This window comes from Megascapheus bottae, chromosome 20 (genome assembly GCF_031878675.1).
Source record: "Megascapheus bottae isolate mThoBot1 chromosome 20, mThoBot2.hap1, whole genome shotgun sequence".
In the NCBI taxonomy this organism is placed as follows: domain Eukaryota; kingdom Metazoa; phylum Chordata; class Mammalia; order Rodentia; family Geomyidae; genus Megascapheus; species Megascapheus bottae.
Genome location: NC_143528.1, coordinates 26,162,943 through 26,187,497, shown reverse-complemented (window position 1 = coordinate 26,187,497; position 24,555 = coordinate 26,162,943). Strand labels below are relative to the sequence as shown.

The window sequence follows — 24,555 nt, the reverse complement described above, 5'->3', positions numbered from 1 at the left end:
GTGCTGTGACTCAACTTGGTAGAGCACTAGCTTTAAGCTGAAGAGCTCAGAGACAGCATCCAGGTCCAGAATTCAAGCCCCAGTGATGGGACAGAAGCGTGAACAAAAACATGAGAAGGAGTATCAATGTGCTAGAAGTAATACGCCTTTTACCTGACGAATGTAACTGTAACCCCTCTATACATTATCCCGACAATAAAAAAAAATAGTCACACATGGAAGCCATAGAAAAATATAGTCCTTTTCAGTTATGGATTTCATCAATTTTTATCTTCTTGTATGTTGTTAAGTTAAAAATCATGAAGCAATTTTGAAGCAGTGTCACAAAAGCTTTTTTATTGGGGAGAATGAATCTGGTTCTAGCAATATTTAATGTTTCAATACATTAATATTTCTTTGTGCTTTAACCAACATTTATACTTCTGTTGTTCTCTAATCTCCAGTTTCTCATTATTTAATTTCTTGGTCAACAGATCCAATGATGACTGGTTCTTATTGATTAGCAACATTAAATGTCTTGCTTATGAGTTGAGAGAAACCTTCTCTTTTTAATTTTTAAAGAACAAAGAAGAAAGCTATTCTTATGAATAGTCAAAACATTGCTTACAACTTTGATAGAGGAAACACGGGAAAACATGAATTATTTTTGTCATCAGTAATCTACAGCTGTGCCACCTGTTAGTATGGAAGCTGCTCAAAATCATTTTTGAAAATAACCCAAGCAGTCTACCTTCTGTGCATATAGAAGAAATGCAAATATTTTGGACAAAGGGATTGTATATCTGTGCTGAGGGGTATTAATACAGAGGCCTAAATGGACACACTATAACTTATTCCCTTTATCTTGAATCCTTCCTGAGCTACTATCTTCAGATTCAACAAAGAAAAGTAATGGTCTTAGAATGATTGTTTCAATTATACTATCAATACCTCAGTCTCCCACACAGTTTTTCTCATTTAATCTCCTTAATATTTAAGATTAAGTTTCAATTTGAAAATTATTGAAATTATTAGATCAAACACTTTAACATTAATAAACACAATCATCATCATGAAATGAATATAATTATTTCAAAAAATCTACATATATCCTCTTTCTACCAAGATACTGGAAACACATTCAAGAGCATTTTGTGCCACTAAGATAATGCTATTGACAAAAAAAAAACTAATTCTGATGGATTGAAAATGTAGGGTAATAATAAGAGATTTTTGTTTAAACTAGAGGAACCATATAACAAGGAAAATATGGTATAGGGAGAATTACTGCTAAGTTTAAAATATTGTATATCTAGTTTTACCCCATTGGTAGGTCTTGGAACTGTCCATATTAGCAGGGTTAGGAGTAATTTCTTAGACCAATGAAGACTGTCCGAGTTAAGCTCTTAAAATATTTTTTGGTTGTTAGTTTGTTTTCCAGTCCTGGAACTTGAACTCAGGACCTAGGCATGATCCTTGGACTTTGTCAAGACTAGTGCTCTACCACTTGAGCCACAGTACCACTTCCTGCTTTTCCTGTTTATGTGGTAATGAGGAATCAAACCCAGTACTTTGGCTTCATTGATGCCAGGCAAGCACTCTACCACTAGGCCATGCTCCTGGCCTCCTTCAAGTACTTTTAAAATTGCAACTGTCAGACGATGGGACAGACGATTTCAGAGGAATTGAACTCCCATGGGTTTCTAGCTTGGTTACCCACGTACTGAGACAGCAGCTTAAAAAAAAATGACTTGGAATAATATTTGTTGCAATGAAGTTTGTCTGGTAGATGAATAAAATAAGACGGACTCTCTCTCTCTCTCTCTCTCTCTCTCTCTCTCTCTCTCTCTCTCTCTCTCTCTCTCTCTCTCTCTCTCTCTCTCTCTCTCTCTCTCTCTCTCTCTCTCTCTCTCTCTCTCTCTTTTCAATGTGGAGCTTGAACTAGGGGCCTGGGCTCTGTCCCTGAGATCCTTTGTCTCAGGTAAAGCTCTATCACTTTGAGCAGCAGAGCCATTTATAAGGTTTTCTGGTGGTTAAATGGAGATAAGAATCTCATGAACTTTCCTGTCCAGACTTGTTTTAAATCGAATACTCAGATCTCAGCCTCCTGATTAGCTAGACGTATAGGGATGAGCCAACAGCACCTGGCCCATTATTTCATTTTTGTAGGCTTGTAAGTATCAAGTTCCTGATGTCAGAGAGAGACAATTCTGACATTTCAATAATTCTGAAACATTTTTGATGTTGTTTCTGGTGCTTCTAGTCTACAGGTTTTAATGATATACACTTAAAGATTTAGTCTGTTTCTGGGTCTTTAATTTCTTTACAATAATTCTGAAAACATTACAAAACCAATAAGACCAAGAAGGAAAATAAATCAAAATAGTCAGAAATGCAGAAAGTAGTATTAAGATGAAATAGTAGATATTGACTACATAATTAATAGGTAGTTACCATTCACCAGCTTGCACTCAGAAAACTGCTCAACAGTAATCTTACTTTAACCTTCTAAAGGGACATTTGTTTTATTTATAGTAGGGATTCACTCTGAACTTGGTGGAGGGGGAGGCAACAGTGCTAATGAAGTTATGTTGAGGAACAGACAAACAAATATCATTTCTTTCTCAAAAGTAGAATTAGCTGAACATGGTGGCTCATGCCTATAGTCTTTAGCTACTCATGAGGCTGAGATCTGAGGATCACAGTTCAAAGCCAGTCCAGGCACTAAAGAACATGAGACACTTATCTCCAATTAATCACTAGAGAAGTGGAAATGGAGCTGTAGCTCAGGGGTAGGGCAGTAGCCTTGAGCTGAAGAACTCAGAGGCAGTGCCCAGAGTACAAGCCCCATGACCCACAAAAAAAAGTAGAATTAGATGAACCTAGTGAATTTTTTGGAGAAAATTTATGGTTTATTGTCAGTTGATCATTGGTCTAGCTGGAAATTGGAAATTGGTTGCATTTGGGAAAGCTGTTTACATCTGGCCATAATTCTAAAGTTAATAGTAAATAACAGCCATAAAATGAAAGAGCATGGTCGTTGTTCAGTGGATTGGAGCTATGAACCGAAGGCAAGTGTGACAGATAGGTCATGATGGATATCACATGCAAAGTTGTATGTTTGAAAGTTCCCAGTGAATTCAGATTGCCTCTATTGAACCCAGCTCTACTGTTTATTAGTTTACTTTTTAACTTTGGTGGAGTTAAACTATTTGATTTTTAGTTTCTTCAATATTAATTACCACTTAATGTTATTGTGAAGAGTCAGCAAGTTAATTTATATTGAGTCTGAAGGTTGGTGTCTGGCACTGAAATCTTTGGGCAAGTTAGATCTACCAATACATCTACTGGTATAATAAAGGCAAAGGTAATCAGTAGAAATCTTGGGCTCTCCTAGCAGAGATTTGCAATAGAGCAAAACCTTGATAGAAAAGGCCATATAGTATGACGCTAAATAAAAGGATCTCTAGGATATAGAAACATAAGCCATATAATGAATGATTGTTGTTCTTAAGGTACTATGTTATCTCTCATCTCTTTTGCTGTCCCTTGGTTATCTCATATTGCTAAAGTATCTCACTTTGTTACCTGATGTATTGGATATATTTGTACTTGGTCATTTGAAATTGGCTAGGGAAGTGGGGAAAACAAGATGAGGGGTGGGGGTGGGAGGGAGGGAAATGGGGACCAAGACATGTGAAAGGGTATCAATGTATGGGAATTAATGCACCATCTATTTGGCAAATATCATGTAACCCTTCTATTAATTACAATAAAAATATATGAAAAAATAAATAAAGGCAAAGGATCTCCCATTTATTTATTAGTGTCACTATGACATATGATGTCACCATAAGAAAGAGTTGTATTTTTTTGCCAGGCACTAGTGGCTCATGCCTGTAATCCTGGCTACTTAGGAGGCTAAAATCTGAGGAATGAGGTTCAAAGCCAGCCCAGGCATTAAAGTCTGTGTGACTCTTAGCTCTGCTTTACCTCCAGAAACCCAGAAGTGGCTCTGTGGCTCAAGTGGGAGAGCACTAACCTTGAGCTAAAGAGCTCAGGAACAGCACCCAAGCCCAGAGTTCAATCCCCATGACTAACAAAAAAAAGAAGAGTTGTTTTTTGAGGCAAAACTTAAATCAAAATATTTTAAAGACTTTCAATGTGCACACATAGTATACTAGTAGGTTACCCTTTCTAGGGTATCAGTGTATGTATAAATCATGTGAAATATGTAATTATGTAAAGTATATTAAGAGTCATGTAAAGTATGCAATTTATGTCAAATATGAATTTATGATATTCCTAGTTATGAGACAAACATTAACATTAAAAAGTAAAAAAAAAGAAAAGTAAACTATTGTAATAGGCTTCTTTGTAAAGATTCTAACAAATCAAGAAAATGCATGCATCACATATCTATTAGTGATATTGAGCTAACCTTAACCACAGGAAAGCCTGACAATATTCACTTCGAGTCCAATCATTTCTTCTGCTTGTGATCCCACCTCTTCATGGCCACGAAGAATCATTGATATTGAAGAGGGAGAAGGCCAGGTTTTCATTCAGGAAAGAAAGTTGACTCTAGAGTTGACTCTAGGTAACTCTGAGAAATTGACAGCAAAGACTTATTTATATATTGCTGTTTCACTATACTAAAGGAACATGGTGGGTAGTCTTGTAGCTTCATTGCTCATCATTTCCTCTACTTTCTGACGTTCTAGAACTCCTCTGTGAATCCCTCTTACTTCTGTAATTCTTTTATTTAAATTAACCTACAGAGGAATGCTCACACCTTTGTCTGGTTTTATAAACATAAGCTCAATAATTTACTATGTGTCAGAAACATTTATATCACGTGCTCATTTTGGACTTGGCAAACTATTGTAGGCACAGTGTGGCATTTCTATAAGTCAGATATAGATAGACATCCATATCTTTCTATCTATATACAAGGAGGTTTATATATCAATATATTTACGCAAAGAAATCAATATATAGATACACGTAGATATACATATATAGATGTCATCCTTAGCCACAGGAAATAATAATACACCAAACATGTGACTCTTCTCTCCTTGTCATTACCTTTCCTTCTCCCCCAAAATAACCTTGCTGTGCTGTGTTGCACAGCAATCCAATGAAAGGAGGTGAGTCTTATCACTTCAATGTATATTGTGTAATAGCAAAATTAGTTGACACAATTTCATATATAGAAAATTCACTCTTATCATCAACCTTCCTAACCTCAACAAAACATTTTCTCTTTTGCCCATGTATCACGATTTTACACTTTGGAATTATTGCAACATAAAATGAGGGCTATTTGAATATAAACACCGTAATACCATGAAAAAAAACAGTGAATAGTCAATAGCTGATCAGCTGCTAGCTGTGGTAGCTCAAGCCTGTCATCCTAGCTACCTGGAAAATAAAGATGTAGGGACTTGGATTTCAAGGCTAGCCCACACAGCAAAAGTTCAAAAGGTCTCATCTCAATCAGTAGTTAGGCATGGTGCATGCCTGTCGTCCCAGCTACCTGGAGAATCACAGAGACGGGACATGGGACATACACTTGTAATTCTAGTTCAAACAGGAAGATTGAAGTTCAAACAGGAAGATTGAAGTCCAGGCCATCCTGGGCTTAATGCAAGCCCCCATGTCAAAGATAGCCAACAAGAGCAGCACTCAAGTGCCTTGTTAACTTGTGTGGAACCATCGGTTCAAACCTAACACCACACATATCCACACACCATTTGCTGATCAAGATGCCTACTAAATGATGAACAGGTGGTTCGCATATACCATGTGGAGACAGTCGAGTAATTCACCTCCCAGTAGGATGAGAGAGTTAGCATGAGATATCATTGTACTATTCAGGGGAACATGAATTGAAAAGTTACAAATTGTTTATTTCTGGAATTTTCCATTTAGAATTTTTGGATCAAAACTGATGAGGATTTATGAAGAATCATGGATAACAATATATGTGAATTAATGCACCTTCTATCTGGCAAATATCATGTAACCCTTTTATTAATTACAATAAAAAATATAAATAAAAAAGAGGGAATTGCGGTACCTTTTAAATTATCGCAGAAATCTTCCCCCTTCCAATTGATGTAATCATGGTTACAATGACTATCATCATACATCTTGACTTTTGAGGGCTGTGATATTTTATTAGGGCCATACTTGAGGACTCCCTTTTTTTCCCCACCAGAACGTTGCTGCTTTGCTTGAACACAAACTAAAATAATTGACTTTCATTTACAATGCTTTGGAAAACAGCATCAAAATACTTCTTGAGCATTTTGCACTGTGTTCCTTCCGTGCAATGACATACCTAGTGTTGATGAGGGCTGCAGAAATGGGTGGAAAAACAGACCAACAGCCTTCATTTCATTTTTACTTGAAAACCTTAGGTCACTGAATAAAATAGCTGGCGGAATCACCCACACTTTTAAGTTAACCTGAGGGGCTGAGTACATACTGTTAAATTAGGATAAAATTAAGGATTGCTATCAATTACTTTTTCCAGGCTAAGAAAGAAAGTCTCACTATAAAGAAATGGGTTATGTTGCTAACTGCGTAGCACCTAGATTCATGTTTTCAATATAGTACACAAAATCATTGCATTCCATTTTGCATCCGAGTAGAACTGGAGGATTACATGGGTAAACAATGACAAGAATTTACATCTGACAAATTCATAGGAAAGAAAAACAGATATCTTCCATACTTTCATCATAGAATGATCTTCACTGTTAGTTCGGGGCGGGGGAGGATAAAACGAGACATGCACAACTAATTACATCACTTTTCATGGCTCCTGCATTTTTGAAAGCTTGCTCAGACACATTCAACCTGTGACCATGATCCACCATCTAACTCTAGGTTTCATTTTGTGTTATTAATTACCATTTATTCATTTAAAACAATCAATTTTTCTGTTCTCAATATGAGTTTGTTTCTTGACATAATTTAAAATAATATTATTAAGCACTATAAAAAGACATTTCCTGTAAAAGATTGGAAAATGTCTGTTAAGGGAAGAGAACTCAATGGGATTTCAAGTATTCCTTAAGCAAATCTCAATAAAAATAAGGTGAGAATTTGTACAAAGTCCTCCTTTAGTGAAGATGGATTTATCACTTGACTACCTAGATTCTTGGAAATTTTCATATTATTGACCTGCTCATCCAGTAGCTCCTCTAATTTAGATCAAACCAGATTTCACATTGTTGCCTTAATCAGCATTTATAAATATATAATTTATACTCAAATGTAGCTAAAAGAAACACATTGGAAAGGTATATAAACATATTTAAGGGGGAAAAGTCAATCAAAAATGAAGCAAATGAAATCTTCTTTTCCTCAAGCAAAAAGAACCTGAATTGTACATATGTTGCCTGTATGTCTTTAAATGCTTATACGGCACTCTACATTTTTTTCTGATTTAAAATTGTTTTCCATCACTCTTTCTTCTTTAGCTTTATACATTTGAACGATAAGAAACCCACTAGAACAGGTTCTTCCCTATCAGACCATCATTAACCCAGAAAGAATTTTCAGTGCTGCCTGAGGAAAAAAAAAATTGCAACTAAGTACACCATTTTCTTGCTCCTACATCTACTAAGACTTTGTAGATACATCAACCTGTTACCCAAATCCATCATTTAGCTCAAGCTGTTATTTAGTGCATGAATATCATTTCTTTATCTTAAATAATCAACCTGTTTACCTTCAAACAAATTGATAAGAAAGAATTATATTATGAATGCCAAAAATATTAAAATGTTGTATTCATAAAATAAAAAGGTGTACCCAGAGGGTTTATGGACACAGAGATTACCAACAAAATTTGCCACTTAGTATCATTAATGAACCCTTAAGTTGTCTGCATGAAATAACAGTAGTTTATGATATTTTTTAATTTAGAAATTGATGACATCATAGACATACCAATATTGGGTTTTTTTAAACAATATCAATAACAAGGGTAATAATGGCTAACATTTTTAGATCAAATTTGTCTGTATCTTTATGTGAAATGTCTGTATATTTAGTAGCAATTAACTTTCATTATGAGTATATATATACATATATTTTTCAAAGTGTGCGTGTCTGTGTGCTTAAGACTCACCTTAGTTGAATATTGTAACATTTGAAAAACTATACTGTACTTCCAAGCTACCTATTTTGTCATATATAAAACAATTATTCTTCAAAAAGAGCATTTTTGTATATTTAAGAATCAATCTTAATGACTTAACCTCTTAAGATGTTGCATTTAAAAAGCTATCCCTGTGTTACTTTTTCAATCATTGGAAAACAAGATCGCTGTCTGCATCATTACATAAGCTTGTCAGCAGAGAGGAGGGAGAAAAAAAGAAAAAAAAAACACACGCTCCATAGGCTAGGGTGAAAGCCAATTCTTCCAAAGCTACCAGTTGACACATTAAAAAAATATTCTACAGGTATTTGAGTCATTTAAAATTGGCAATATTTGAAAAGTTTAAACCCTTGAAAATGGCGATTTCATTTCAATTCATACAGCCAGGCGCATCTACGTAATCTTCAAAACTGCATTAGAGAATTTCTCTAACATTTATTAACAAGAGATGATTATGATCAATCAGAGAAAGGAAGAAAACCTAATGACTATACATCATGAAAAAAAATTCATGAACTTTTGTTCCATCTGTATTAAAATCAGATTGTACCCATCAAAAAGGAAATTATAATCAAATGTTTCCAATATGCACACCAACCCAAATATAATAAAATGGTCTTGGTCTTTGTTCTACCGATGGCTGTGCAAAGCTATTGATAATGGTTACATCATCACATTTTTAGCTGCATTTTCTCCCCATACTGTGCTTGTGGTTCAACCTAAAATTCTTTAGACTGAGCTCAAAAACCATGAAAACATGAAATAAATGAAGGTTAACAAAGAATAGAGCAAGCAATCATTCCTAACAATACCGCAATGTTCTTATCACTAATATTTGGGCTTCGCATTTTGATACTTGTATCTGAAAGGTTTTCAAATAAAGATCAACATTCACGCCAGACATTACTCTAAGTAAAACACAAGGCAAAGGAAAAGGAAAGGAAAGCAGCCTTTCAAGAGAGAAACATTCATTAGCCTCACTGGCAAGTGTCTAAAGCAAACAAGGAAACTCGAAATAATGGCTTAGTTACAAACAAACCCTTTTTAGCACAGTACCTTTTTGTGTCTGTCCCTCTTCCATGTTCTCTTCCATGGCTACCTTTCTTCAGTAGAGGCTGGTACACAGAATTAATCAAAAGCTCAATTAGATGCTGGAAAAAAAAATAACTGGTGATTTTTTTTTCTCCCCAGGACGTTCCCAGCGCAGTGGCTTGGGCAAGTCCTCAGAGCTTAGCTAAGGCTCCCTCACGTCTCTTGTTTGCTTGGAGACTGGCTGTCAAGTGTAATTTCATTCAAATTACTCTTCCGTGAAGATGATCAATTTTTCTTCTCAAAGCTGCTCATTGTGTGCCACCCTAGGCAGGTATTCAAACAAACAGCCTGAGAATTTTGGGGAGGGGGGGGAAATGTGGTCTTAATTCCAGGGAGCAAAGACAACTAGGATTCATAAGCTTTGCTTTGCATTTTAAAATAGGGGAAAGAAATTGGAGGTTTGCATTGAAACCTAGGCTTTAAATTGGAACCAGGCTGAGCTCTGAACAGATGGAGGGGTGTCCTAACTTGAAACAGACCACCAACCCATGATTCCCCCCTTTGCTACCAGAGTGGGAAAGCCCAGATTCCCGTCAGTTCTTTATGCTGCTGCAGTTCCTTCTCATCCAGTCAGATTCATTGCAAAACTGCGTTTTCCTTTTCTCTCCTTACTAAGTATCTAGTTAATTCGATTTAAAGGTACCAAGATGAGATATAGTAATACTAGCTCAAGATTTCTCTGTAAAAGGTTATAATCACAACAGGACCTGTAAGATCACACCTTTGACTTTTTTTAAAAGAAGAAATTCAAAATGTTTTACAAAAGAATAAGTATAATAAGCCTTGAAGCCTGAGAGATATATGGGAATATTTTACTTAGTAAACATTGAAGGAAAAACACTGAAGGAAATTTTTTTAAAGAATGTGTTGATGTCTTTGCAATTTACTGGTATGATTTTTACCCACAGAAGCTGCTGATGGCAAATGGGAATCTTTGGAAAGGAATTTTTAAGGGGTCCTTTTTGAGGAACGAGTAGGGTGATGAAAGGAATTCTAGATAAGGAACAACAGGCTAGCAATTTTTTAAATGAGAATCTGAAGGCTGATTTGGAATGCAAATCACAAAGCTGCCGTCTGGCAATAAACTAGCATTCATACTTCAAGCTAGTGAGTGGCAGGCTACAATCAGAGTCTCAATTCTTCACAAAAGGCATATGCAAGAAAATAAACAGTATATCTCAAAGCAGCATCAACCCTTCTAGAAAGTAAATGAAGGAAGACTCTGAGTACTTCCATCTCCAAATAAGTAATACTAAGGAAACACATTCAGACAACTGTGGCTTCTTGACTTTAATGAAAAATAATCCATAGCCTTATTTTCCATAGCCTACATGTCTTGCACTATATCAAAGATTTGACATACAATCTTAGAGCACATCAACAGCATGTTGCACAGCATTCTCTAAATCATTTCCAGAGCAACGAGTTAGGGGAAAGATAATTGGACAACATTGAACTCCACATCTCATACAGGAATGGATTTCCGCCCTCTTACTTCTGGAATCATTTTTTTTCTTTTGTTTTTATTAGCTGAGATTCAATCAATCCAGGTCAGAGGTTTTGAGAGTGTTGCTGGCTCAGGACACATCTTGAGGAAGAGAGAATGCATAAAGGAAAGCAAAGGAGTCAAATCATAACCTGGTGCTTCAGCTCATCTCTAGGCCAGCATTGCCTGGCATTTAGACAAACAGGAGGGAAGAACACTCCTCATTTCCGATCTTTATTCACTTTATGCCATGGAACTCACCAGTCACTATTATTAACAATAGTGTCAATAGAAATAATAATACCACCTTAATGTGATAGCACTTCCTAATAACCAAGTAAGTCTAAGAAACAATCCTAGCTGATTCCTTTGTCTTGATCTTGAAACCTAATTTTTTCATCTACTCTATTCCATTATGAATACAGTCAGAGTTCTTCAAAAGTCTAGCTGGGTGCCAGTGGCTCACACCTGTAATCCTAGCTACTCAGGAGGATCTGAGGATAGTGGTTTAAAGCCAGCCCAGGCAGAAAAAGACCCTGTGAGCCTCTCTAGATAACCCCTCAAAAAGCAGAAGTAGAGCTGTGGCTCAAAGTGGTAGAGCACTAGCCTTGGGGCAAAAGAATTCAAGGACAGAGAGCCTAGGCTCTGAGTTCAAGCCCCATCACTGACCAAAAAAAAATGTCAGGCACATTCATAGTTTTTTTTTAAATCATACACATACAAGAAAGGAGAAGGTAATTAAATTAAAGAGAAATTGGGAATATTAAAATAAATTTACTAGACAAGGGAAAGGTGACTGATTTCTTTTTCTCCTAGAAATGATTGTATAACTATAAATTTACCTAATCAACTTTTTGTCTATAAGAGGTTTTTTTCATGGGACTGTTATTTAAATGAGAGAACAAGTATTCTCATGTAATATATATGTATGTCTAAATATGAAAATATGCATATATATTAATTTCATTTCAAATGCAGCTTAATGGAGTACCACCTTGTGGAAGAGGAGAAACACATTGTACACATAGCTGACTTTCAACCATCACTTGGCAGTAAGCCAAAGTTTACTTTTTCATTACTCCATTAAAATAAATATTTTTGCATTTAAAATGATAAGACTATCATTTTACAGTTTTGTATGAAGTGCATTCATGTTCTGTATCACCTTCACCACTCATCTCCAGAACAGTTAATCTCATATCCATTAATCATTAATTCCATAATCACCTTCCTATGTCTGATGGCCATTGGCCAAGTATTGCCACTTATTGCTTTTAAGAATATTTCTAAAGCTGTGATCACATTTGCAGTAAAGTATTTTCCATATCCAAGTAAGTAAAAACAAATTAGAAAAGAAACATGGCTGAACTTACTGTAAAGTGACTTCATGAATTCTAAACATATGAATATCAACACTTGGCATCAATAGTTTTTTATATCTGCATCAAGACCTACAAGTTGAGATGTTTGGGGTATTTTAATATTCTCTTCTATTGTACACATCACATGTAAATTCCCTGCTCTTAGTCATTTATTTAAAATAAATATATGAGTATGAGTTCACTAGACTGTTAAAAACTGGATCATAAATGCTAAATTAGATTTCCTTTTCAGATATTACCTAAGACACTATTATAATATATGTATATTTATACACATACGTAAATTCTATTCTGTGTCAGCTCAAAGTCACATTACTCAGTCTGAACTCATTATGAATTTCTCTCTTCTTTTTTCTTTCTTTCTTTGTTTTGGCCAGTCCTTGGGTTGAACTCAGGGCCTGAGAACTGTCCTTAAGCTTTCTCAAGGCTAGTGCTCTACCACTTGAGTCACAGTATCATTTTTGGCTTTTTCTCTGTATGTGGAACTGAGGAATTGAACCCAAGGCTTTGTGAATGGTAGGCAGGCACTCTACCATTAAGCCATGCTCCCAACCCTCATTATGAATCTCTTTGATATTTCTCAGATCACATTTATTTGGAGGCAGCTCTTTGCCACTTACATCTTAACTTGATGGTTATTGTAGACATTGAGGAAAATATTTCATATAATATAGTCATCTTAGCTATACAATATTCAAAAGTCAGTAAAATGAACAGTTAAGGATTAAACAATAAACTAGTTAAATGTAGCATCATCTGTAAAACTAAAAGAAGTACAAAAATAAATGTTCACAGACCCTCAGTGAGGTGGTAGAGAACATGTGGAAAACAAATGTGATTATATAAACCAAGAGAAATAAACACTTTCCAAACTGGCTTCTTATCCTCAAAGATTTCAAACAGATACGGTATCATTTCATGAATTAATTATCTTCATTGTGTTTGCTTGTTTGTTTGACTGGCTGGTCAGTTGATTGGATTTTTCTTAATATTACATTCAAAGAAAAATACAAACTGTTTCTTTAAGATGTGGATTGAAAACTGGCTTCTATAAAAATAAAACTTTCTTGTTGAAAGTTAATGCTATTTACTATAAATAGCAAATATTTAAAATACATTGTAGAATTACTGTGGCAGTCCAGAGAATTCCACAATTCTTTGAAGTACTCACTTCACTGATTGATCATGTTTTTTTACATACTTCAATAACTCCTTCCTTCCATTCTTCACTGTAGAGATGTTTATTAAATACTCTTGAATACACATGAATTCTTGCATACACACGACCTTAGTGTAGGTAGAATGGATACAAAAAGAAAACTATGACTAGTTTCACATAGTCTAGTACTACCAGATAGGTCCAAGTTTTAAGGCTATTTGACAAATGCTACATAGTCAATATAAAACAAGTACAGATACTACCTGAGTTTACATCAAGTATATTTAGCCTAGTATTTAGTTTTCATAATTGGAATTATTTCAGGTCTCCTAGAAGTATATTTTGAATTGATTTGCCCAAAGCTTGAAATCCTTTATTGGCAGGAGATTAAAATTATCGAGAAAAGGGACTTCTGGCCTTCAAGGGAGAAGGAAAAGATTCTCTAGGCTGTAGACACTGACTATGCAAGGACAGATACTTTTCCTTTGAACACATATAACAAACATCTGGCCACAGGAGAAAACCCTTTTATTTTATTAGGCCTCGTATCTCAAGTGAAGTATAGCTTTTAGTTTGCCAGTTATTTTTTAAGGGATATTCTTACTATCTAGACTGTCTTCTCTAAAGCTAGAGTCTAAAACAGAGACCATGGAATCTCATTAATGTTTTCTCTGAAGAAATTACTTGGCCTCATGTCACAATTTTGTATTTATTTTATCCTTAATCCTGTAGGTAATGTCAGGAAAAGCCATTTTGTCTCAAATGCATGAATCCTTTTTCTCTACAGAGTTAACCAGTCATCCTACTGCTTTCAAATGGTCATTTGTCTCACACTATTCTCAGAATGAAGTTCATCTGCCTCAGGTTGGCTGGGATTATGAACTAGGCTCCAGCAGAAACCCACATCTCTATCCCTTTGCTATTCTTTCCCCATTTTTCTCAAACTTTTCCATTTGTAAATGATGCTGCTTTTCTCCAAATATTTTTTTCTTCTTCAACTATATCATAAGAGTTATTTGTTTACTGGACCTCAGCTGGACTTCTATCTTCATAAAAAGCTTCCCAGGCACAGAAGAGACTTCTTTGTATCTACTGCACCTGAGATCATGTTAGTTTTCAAGGTTTCATACTATACATGTTCCCTACACTGGGCTGTAGTTATGTCTGTGAGACATACACAGGACAAGTTGTAGTAACCTATCGAGGGTATTTAAGTATGTTTTTAATTCCTACATGAAGGAATATATTAAAATTCATACAAGGCAAATAAATCAATTCAGCCACCTAAACTACTTTGTCTTCCATTTAGGATTGTCAGCAGTATTGTTGAGTCTATGAACGCAACTCACAGAAGGAAAACCTAGGCGAGCTAGGTCATGTTGGCCTATAGGATGTGCTAATGACTATAAGAAAGGAGTTAATGACTGTAATAAAGATGTATTTCCATGATCGGGAGTTTGGCCTAGTGATAGAATGCTTGCCTAGCATATACGAAGACTCAAGTTCAATTTCTCAGTACCACAAACATAGAAAAAGCTGGAAGTGGTACTGTGACTCAAGTGGTAGAGCTCTAGCCTTGAGAAAGTCCAAGGACAGTGATCAAGCCCTGAGTTCAAGCCCCAGGATTGGCAAAAATAATCAAAGTACAAAATAAAGGGACACAGAAATACATGTATGCCATGGTTTCTATACTTTGGAAAAGCTGTACTGTCATAAGTTTGTGAGGTACTAGGGTTTGAACTCAGGGCCTTGTCGCCACACCTTCACCTTTGCTTTTGGCTCATTATTTTGGAGATGGAATCTGGTAGACTGTCTGGTCAAGGCTTGTTTTGAAGCTCAGCAGTAAGCATAAACCATCATACCCTTTAGAGCAATTTTACTCCTTAAACTTGCAAAAATATGACTTTGTACATTTGTACTATTTGATATCAATTTGAAAAGTTCTTAGTAAGCTCTAACATTTCTTCAAACTACAAGAATATAGGAAAATCCATGTCTGATCATTGTTTTTCATAAAATGTAGAAAACCATAGTAAGTAAAAGGTACATTTCTTGCCAGGCGTGGTGGCACATCCCTATAATCCTAGCTACTCAGGAGGCTGAGATCTGAGGATCAAGGTTCAAAGCCAGCCTGGGCACAAAAGGACCTGAGACTCTTAGCTCCAATTAACTTCTAGAAAATGGGAAGTGGAGCTTGGCTCAAGGGTAAGGTGGTATCCTTAAGCTGAAGAGCTTATGGGCAGTGCCTAGGCCGAGTTCAAGCCCCATGACCCACAAAAAAAAGAAAGAAAAGAAAAGTGTACATTTCTTGCAGCAAGGTAGATGGGCTGTAGATGATTATATTTCACAAAATAAGTCAGACTCATAAAATAATGCATTTCTCTCCTGTAGATATTTTTAAAGACTTGGTTGTAGAATGTGAATGTGCAGGAAAGAATAAAGAAACAGTCGGAGGGAAAGACAGAAGAGAGGAATGGCAGGTAAACATGCTCAAAGTGTATACATATAGAACAATGTCAAATTGTAATTTATTATGAGCATAATTATTCTACTCTAATTTAAAAGAAGAAAAACAATTATGTTCCAAGAACTTTTGGATAAGCAGTAGTAGCTTGTGCTCATCTCAAAATTCAACTGTTACTAATTTATAAAGATAAAACAGTTGTCCAAACTGATTCCTTATGGTTTTAAACTGAGATCACCCAAGAATTAGCTGGCTCTTTAACCCAACCCTCTGAATGAGTCATTCAGTGACTAGCAAAGTATCTGAAGCTGAGCTAAGCAGACAGAACAGATGTGGTTTTCTGCTTTACATAGCTAAAGCACACACAGCTGTAAAAGAGAGACAGAAACAATTGGAAAAAGTATAATTGGTTCTCCTGTCTCTGTCTCCCAAGTAGCTGTGACTACAAACATGCAAGATTGTGTTCAACTGTTTGTATTTGATTAAATTTTCATGAAAGCACTTCTTCATTTTAGAGTAACATTTTAGTGTGAGATTCATGACAATGGATCCAGGGTATAAGTGATCTGAAGGGATGACCTTTGGTTGGGTTTCATTCAGTAAAATACCAAAGTTCAACAATGTAGAAATCTCAGATAAGCCTGATCTTACAAACCAAAAAGGATATTGAAAATGACAAGCTCTTATAAGCAAACAAGTGAGAGAAAGAAAACAAGAAAAGGCAGGAGGCAAACACAATAGCCTGTAAAACATGTCCTATGTTCTAAGCTTTCAAGTAGTTATTTTCAGTCTCTGCCTTGAGTTACCTCTGAAAATCGGACTATATTCATGGCACTGGGATGAATGAGGAAGGGAAATAAGATCCAAGCCTCTAGCTTTACCACAAGATTTTCAGTGTTTTTGCTCATACATGAGATCACAAGCACATTTGTAAATGAAAAATACATTAAAGTATACTGTCACATTTCCAAAAATAACATTGTATGTAACCTAAAAGTTCTTCTTATCCAAAGAAAACTCCCAAATGGACTCATTCTTCAAATTGCCCAACACATCTGAATGTATCAGAAAGAATGACGGACTTTTCCTAATTATTAAGCAACATGAATGGCCATTTCTTTCCTTCTTCTGAGAGAAATGGGTGAATTGTGCAGTTTCTTCTGAATCAAGTATGTATTGATCAAAGCCCCCTTTGCATTGCTGAGACTGGTCATTAAAGAAAACAAACTGTGTTTATTTTTGGCTCACTGTTTTAGAGGTGGTTAAGTCCAGCCTCTGAAGATAACCTCCAGTGAGACTCATTCTTTCTCTTAACGTTGAAGAGGGAATTGCAGATGGGAGCCAAGAGAGGAACTGAAAACACTGAGCAGAGCAGACAGAAGATGGAGGGTAGACTGGCAATGTAACACTGTGATGTGTTGATCTTATTCTGGGAGACCTGCCACCTCCCACAGCACATTATCCTTTCTGAGGTGGTGTCAGGGATTTCATCACTTGCCATTGTTTCCTACTTTGTAAACATTCTACCAGCTCTTAATATCATCAACACTGGGAACCAGTATATGAACTTTTTGGAGACAAACTATCCAAACTCCATCAGTATTAGAAGATATTTGGGGGGGATACTGTTGATTTTCTTGAATCGGTTGCTTTCCCTTGTGTGTACATTTCATCAATAACTAGTGAACAAATCTACCCAAGTGTTGATTGACAACCACATATGGTCTATGCAGACAGATCATAGCTCAAGGAAGATCAAAATGCTCAAAAGTTCAAACAGCACAAATAATTCACATGCAAAGAGTTTCTTAGCCCCATGCACACTGTTAGATTGGAGTGAACCCTGAAGAACAGTACCTAGTCTCATGCGATGGCAGCAGCCACGCATCCATCAGTAAGCAACAGCTCTCTGTGGGCTTCAGCTCCATACTCCAGTCACCCCTAAATGTCCCACTGCTGTTGACCCAGATAAAATGCAAAGCTGTTCTTAGCATTTAATATCGCACATATTAAGCTAAGCTATGATTTATTCCTCCCTCCACCCTACAATCTCAGTTGCCTACCACTATTATGTGCCAGGAATCATACAGTATGCGTATTCCTTGCTTGTCACTAAAGCAGAAATTGTGATCTGTACTTGTCTTACCCTGACTGTTCGTGGAGTGTGACTGGGGATACCTGGGAAATGCCCAGTTTCCAAGTTTAGCAGTTTACATTCAATAATTACTTCAATAAATCTTTGCCTGGAGCCTTTGTTTTCAGGCAAAGTGAAAATATTTTACCTTACTCATTTTATTTTCTAACCTGAAAGGCAGTGATATTTCTCTTTTATAGGGATTAGGATAAGAATCGATAAAGCAAATAATTTTCCAAGGCGATTACCTACAAAGTCCAATACTTTAACGTATTGGTAAGTATTGGTAATTTTATCAAAATAGAGTTTCATGCACTCTACCATATTGTATCTTAACAATGTCTTCATGAGAGACCTATCATTAATTAAAGCCAATTTACCTGTGATGGAAATGCATCACAAAAGCAAATTTTCCAGATGACAGAAAATGAAAGAATTGTTTGAAATAAATGCCATACAAAAATAATTGTGACCACTGCTGAATAGGAAGACACAAGGTAGGTATACAATAAATGTTAACAATAGTACTGAGAGAAAACATTCATTGATAGGTTACAACTCAGAATAATATCCCAAAATAATCAGAGCTTTTTTCTTTGAGGGGCTTGAACTCAGTGTCTGGGCATTTTCCACGATCTTATGTACTTCAGACTGGTGGTCTATCAATTTGAGCCACAGATCCACTGTCAGGTTTTTGGTGATTACTTAGAGATAAGAGTTTCATGGATGTTCCGTACCTCCTTACAGGTATTAGCCCCCAGCATCCAGCTCAGGGCTTATTTTCTACCAGCCACTGTATTTTTTCCATATTATGTTTATTGAGATGTCTTTAATGAGAGAAAGAAAACTGTCGCTGATTAGTCCATGGAGCAGTTCAAATTGCTCACTGCCTCATAAACTGTTGAGAAAAAGATAGGAGAAGGGCAAATCAGGCCATGAAATGTTAGATTTTAAGATCAACCATATATTTTCTTGACTCATAAAACAATCTGACTCTGTGAAAGTAATGTAATCCTGAGTATCTATAAATTATTTTTATCTATAAACCTGTGTGTATTGATTCTTTCGGGGAGGACAATATATTTAACTCACTAGGGGGGTCTGGCTTAACCACTGCTGATTCAATTCTTTAATTTTTCACATCATAGGTCTCCCTAAACAAATATGACAACAAAGCAAAATTATCATGTGGGGTTGTGCTATTCTGTAAAACAGAATATTTATAGTCTTTTAATAAATCACATGAAAATATCAGAGAATGTGATCTTTACAGACTTTGCAGAGGATTTAAGCCTTCATAGAGGACTTATTTGAATATGCATTTTAACTTTCGTAGATTCATGACCTCATTTTTAAACTTCATTTTTTTGAAGTGGAAAAAATATTAGGCAGATAACAATATTAATTCAAGAAAACTGCCTTTCTTTGCAGAGGAGTTTTGCTTTTTTTTCTGCAGAAGATAACACATCTGTTTGCAAAGGGGATTTTCCCACTAAAAAAAAGCCTCTTTAGGGGCCGTGAGTTTGGCCTAGTGGTGGAGTGCTTGCCTCGCATGCATGAAGACCCGGGTTCGATTCCTCGGTACCACATACATAGAAAAAAGCCGGAAGTGATGCTGAGGCTCCAGTGTTAGAGCTCTAGCCTTGAGAAAGCCCAAGGACAGTGCTCAGGCCTTGAGCTCAAGTCCAGGACTGGCAAAAAAAAAGCCTCTTTAAACTTCCATGTGAAAAGTTTTTTAATTATAATTAAAATAATTAGTTTTAAAAATTATAACTAATAAGATGATTAATTGCTACCAAAATGGGCCCATTTGGGGGCCCTCTTATATTTCTGAATCCCAAATCCTTGGATCAATTTTTGAAATCACTAAATTAAAAACTTCTAACGAACACAGTAATTATTCATAAGAGCAGAAATTATACTACTTATGAATTACCAAAACAAATTAAGAATTTTAAGAAAATTGAATTGTTCATGTATGATCAGCATTTCAATGTAAATTTCAATTACAAATATCCTTAAACTTCTAATGGAATAATATCCTAATAAACCTTCTTTATGGTAATTTAGAAAAATGTAAACAACTGAGCATAATAGGTTAGCAAGATGGTACCAGGTATCCAACTTTACAATCACGTGGCTGCTTCAGAGAAGCTAGTAGCTTCTCTATCCAGCATCAAAGAGAGAACATCTTAACACACAGAAGTAAAAGATGAAATTTTAAAATTCAAAGAACAGTTTCCACTGAATGTTTATCACTTGTGGAACCTCATGAAGTTGAAAAATCATAAGTGGAACCATCCTACATTGAGGACCATTTGTATATCCTACTTTTATCTTTTAATGCTTGTTGAGTATCAGCATGTAAAAGCATCTTTTAAATAGTTTTAAAAGTAGCATGTAAAATATCTAAATAAATATAAAATAAATATTGGCTGATTGTATTGATGCACAATTGTCATCCTATTATTTTATGATGAAGATATAAAAATTTGAATGGATCTGAGTTTTAAGGCCAGCTTAGGCTATATGAAAAGGTATTATTCCAGAAAAATCCAAATTAAAGAAATGTAAAAATGAATATAACATAAAGCATAGTTCTGTTAAGACAGTGAGAAGTTTCATGTTTCAAGATTATTTAATAAAATGCTTTTAGATCAAAATAGTAAAAATGTAATCCTGCTTTAAAAAACCCACAATAATTTCTTTGCAAGACTATCTAAGGAAATTATAGCATATTATAAGGCCAAATATTAAAGTGAATAAAATAGTGAATGCAACTGTATATTTGGACTTTATGTGGAAAGTATTTTAAATTGCTATTTCTTCTTTGTATTTATTTGAGACAGAGTCTTACTCTATAACTCAAGTTGTTCTTGAACAAATGATATTATCTCTACTTTCAAAGTGCTTTAGTTTCAGGTGTGTGACTCACAATTGGCCTGTTTTACCTGGAGACCTAAAAGTCAAAAGTGTTAAGCTTTTTCCAGGGATTTTTGTTTTGTTTTGGTTTTTGGTTTTTGTTTTCTTTTCTGGGTCTTGAACTCTGGGCCTAGATGCTGTCCTTTTCCTTAAGGCCAATGCTCTATTACTTGATCCTCACATCTCAGCCTCCTGAGTACCTAGGATTACAGATGTGACCCACCAGTACATAGCTAGGTTTCAGTTTTTGCATGTAAATATTTAAGTAACTTGGTTATAGGCAAACTGCTGGGGAGTTCTTTTATGATGCAATAAGTGTATGATAAAAATACGCCCATTCATTTCTGGAAAATATGAGGTATTACTATAAGATGAAACATAAAGTAATACCAACTAAAATGTAAATCTACAAGGTAAATTTAGTTTGAACTGGAATGAGTCCTTAAGTAATTATACCTTAAAACACATAATCTAACTATTGAATTATCAGTAGTCAATTTCTTATCATTGCTGTGATATGGAAAAGCAAGGTCAAATTGAACCAGTATCTAGGCCTGACTCTTTTCTCTACAAGTAGTGCAGGTCCATTTTCTAGAGACTCATTGACCTGAAAAGGGATTGGAGGGGTGGGAGGACAGAACGAGAAGAAAATGCATATGGATACACACAGATGGGGGCAAAAGGGTCAAGGAAGGTTTATAATTGGGTTGTGACAGCTAAGCAGGCTGTGTCAACCTAGGGCCCGTGAATCCTCAGCTACAGTGAAAGTCACCTCTCTTTATTGAACACTAAACATTTAGTGATGCTATGTGAAACATCACCGTCTGATCCTTGCTGAACTTGAGAGCATTGAATGTCATATTTATGACATCACATTTGTTACACATATAAATATACACATACTATTAGCCACTTTCTAGAGCCATGTAGTACATATAAAGCAAATGATGATAGTAATAAACTGCTTATCTTAGCCTACCATAACTGTTCTAAAAACATGGCATATGTTATCGCATTTAGTTTCACAATAACTTTAGAAGGTAGGTACTCCTACTATTCCCATTTTCAGTAAATTAAAAGTTAAGTAAAAATATTTTAGTAATCTTATCACTAAGATCAAAGAGCTAAGAAGTGATCCAACTAAGGAAAAAGTCTGTCTTCAGAATTTATATGTTTGAACTTTAAGTGAATAGTGCATACCTAAAATACACATATTTCTGGCAGGCCATTTGTCCTGCTTATTTACTGTTCTTCTTGTATGTATTCAACTTTATTGACAGAGCCTCATTGCTTCTAATTTATTATTTCTATTGATTTACCAGCTTGCATTTTATGACTTTATTTTGCCTATAACTTCCTCTGTGTCCCTGGGTTAAGAAAATAATTGAGTAATCTTACTTACACAAACTAATGGCTCTCACCCTCTAAACTGAAAAGAAATCCACATTGCTGATCCATTTCTATCACTTGCTTACCTGTTTTTCAGTGTGTACAATCCTTTTTGTTAGAAAATAATGCAGTATCTGTTTAATTTGCCATTCTATTACCACATAGTAATTAAACCTGGAGTTTTATCAAAACACAGAATGTAGTAAAAAGAAATTCCATGTGTTTAATTACTGTGAATCCCTGAAGAACTGCACTGGGATAATTAAACTCATTGGATAGAAAACAAAGTATATTTGAACCTAACAGATTACATATTTAAGCTCGAGGATTCCTGGAAAGAACAAGATAATAATAATCAAAATTTAAAGTTCTTTTCTGTGGGTCTGGTTTATGATGACATCAGTTCCCTTGACAGAAAAGGATGCTTGGATGCTTAAGAATCTCCCTACCAAGTCAGGGGCCAGTGGTCACCCCTGTAATCCTAGCTACTCAGGAGGCTGAGATCTGAGGATCCAGTTCAAAGCGAGTCGAGGCAGGAGAAAGTCCATGAGACTCTTTTCTCCAACTAACCACAGAAAAATCCAGAAGTGGCATTAGAGTTCAAGTGCTAAAGCGCTAGCCTTAAGCAAAAAGGAGCTTAGATATACCACCAAAGCTCAGAGTTCAACGTCCAGGGCTGGCAATAATAAACAAACAAACAAACAGATAAATAAATAAAAATCTAACTACTTCATCTTACCATAAAGAGTAATTTATACTGAACAGACCAAGTCCCAAAGAATAAAATACAAATTCCCCAAAATAACATTGACCATACTCACCTGAATGGTCAGAAAATATTTTGTTGTTGTTTTGTAAAAGAAGTTCATGCCTTAATGAGATTGGCAAGTTTCTTCCATCTATCTTCACTTCCTAGGAAATTCCTTGAAATGTGATTTACTTTCACTCTCTTGTCCTAATAATCTTTAATCAAAACTCCTGAATGACTACTGACCTCTGCAGGAACGAATTGATCATCTTAATTCTTCTCAACATTGCTTTATCCTCACTGATATCCCAATAAAATTGGGTTCTCTAATCTCTTCCTCAATAAATATAGGAGCTTATTTAAATAACAAATGAACAGAAATATTCTTAGAGCAACTGATTCAATTTTTTTTTTGTCAGTCTGGGCTTTGAGCTCAGGGCATGAGCACTGTCCTTGTACTTTCTCAAGGCTAGAGCTCTATCACTGGAGACACAGCACCACTACTGTCTTTTTATGTACATGGTACCAAGGAATCAAACCCAGGTGCTAGGTAAGAACTTTACCACTAGGCCAAAATCCGAGCCCTCAAACATATATTTTAAAATAATTAGAAATCTTAATTTTCCACAGGTTCTTGATATTTGGACCTTAATCTCAACTAAATAAGAAAGTAGTAAATTTTCCTTTCAGATAAGTTATCTGAGAGCAAAAGAGAATATCATTACATTATTTTTCAAGACCAAGAGTATATAACAAGTTGATAGTACATAACGTGGTATGAACATGCTTGGCTATTCTACAGAGATTCTTACTAAGGAAAATACACTCATTTACATTCAGAATTATTAATCTAGTTCTTAAGTATCAGGACTTCTGCTACAAATTGGCACTACAGCACTGAACAAAGCAATTCTACCTTCCAAGAACCTAAAGTTTGCTTAAGTTCTAGCAGAAAGAAGCAATAGCCACTAGAACCATATGAAAAGAAACATTAACTTGGATAGTATTTTGTTTTCTTATATATTTTAATATAACTGGCAGAATTAGAATTTGCATGGCTTTATCTCTGTTTTACTGTTTCCCAAAATGTGAAACTTTTCAATAGGGCATATTGCTCATGGCTCTTTTTGTGCACGCCCCAAAATATTCTGAGTTAAACCAAATTGGCTATATATACCCACAAAATGGACAGGTCAGGTCAGGTTTGTATCACAAGAATTTTTGTCTCCAAGAATGAAAAGGGAAGGATCAAATTCTAACCTTTACTACTTCAGTATTGCAGAACCATAACCTGAATTGCAGAATTTTCCCTGAAGGGAGGAATGTGACTGCTAACAGATGCTAGCTTCAATATTTATACCTAAAAATATGACAAAAATAATAATTTCCATAGTTTATTGATGATAAATTGAATATTTAAAGAATTTCCTCCCTGAAGATGAGAAAATAATTTTCCCAAATACAGGAAGAATTGATTATATAATATTAATTCCTTCACTTGAATAATTCTAACATCTGTAGTTCTAACATCTGAGAATTTTGTGCATGTACAAAAAGACTCAATACATTATTGTTAGCCTATTTGTGTTTTTACTTTAAGTCACTTATACATATGATATGT

General features: G+C 35.3%; 1 protein-coding gene across 2 annotated transcripts in view; it reads right to left on the bottom strand.

The window, feature by feature from the left end:
• The window catches only part of Gpm6a (glycoprotein M6A), a 217,958-nt gene that overhangs the window by 91,510 nt on the left and 101,893 nt on the right, over positions 1-24,555 (bottom strand). Inside the window, exons 1-2 of one of the 2 annotated variants that reach the window (XM_090354174.1) lie at positions 9,759-9,814; positions 9,215-9,273 (exon numbers count right to left, since the gene is read on the bottom strand). The exons of the other annotated variant lie outside the window; for it this stretch is intronic. Coding sequence (XP_090210300.1) covers positions 9,215-9,251 — 37 coding nt within the window. The 5' untranslated portion in view covers positions 9,252-9,273; positions 9,759-9,814. Of the gene's footprint in view, positions 1-9,214; positions 9,274-9,758; positions 9,815-24,555 lie in introns of those variants that run through there. 2 annotated transcript variants of the gene reach the window in all.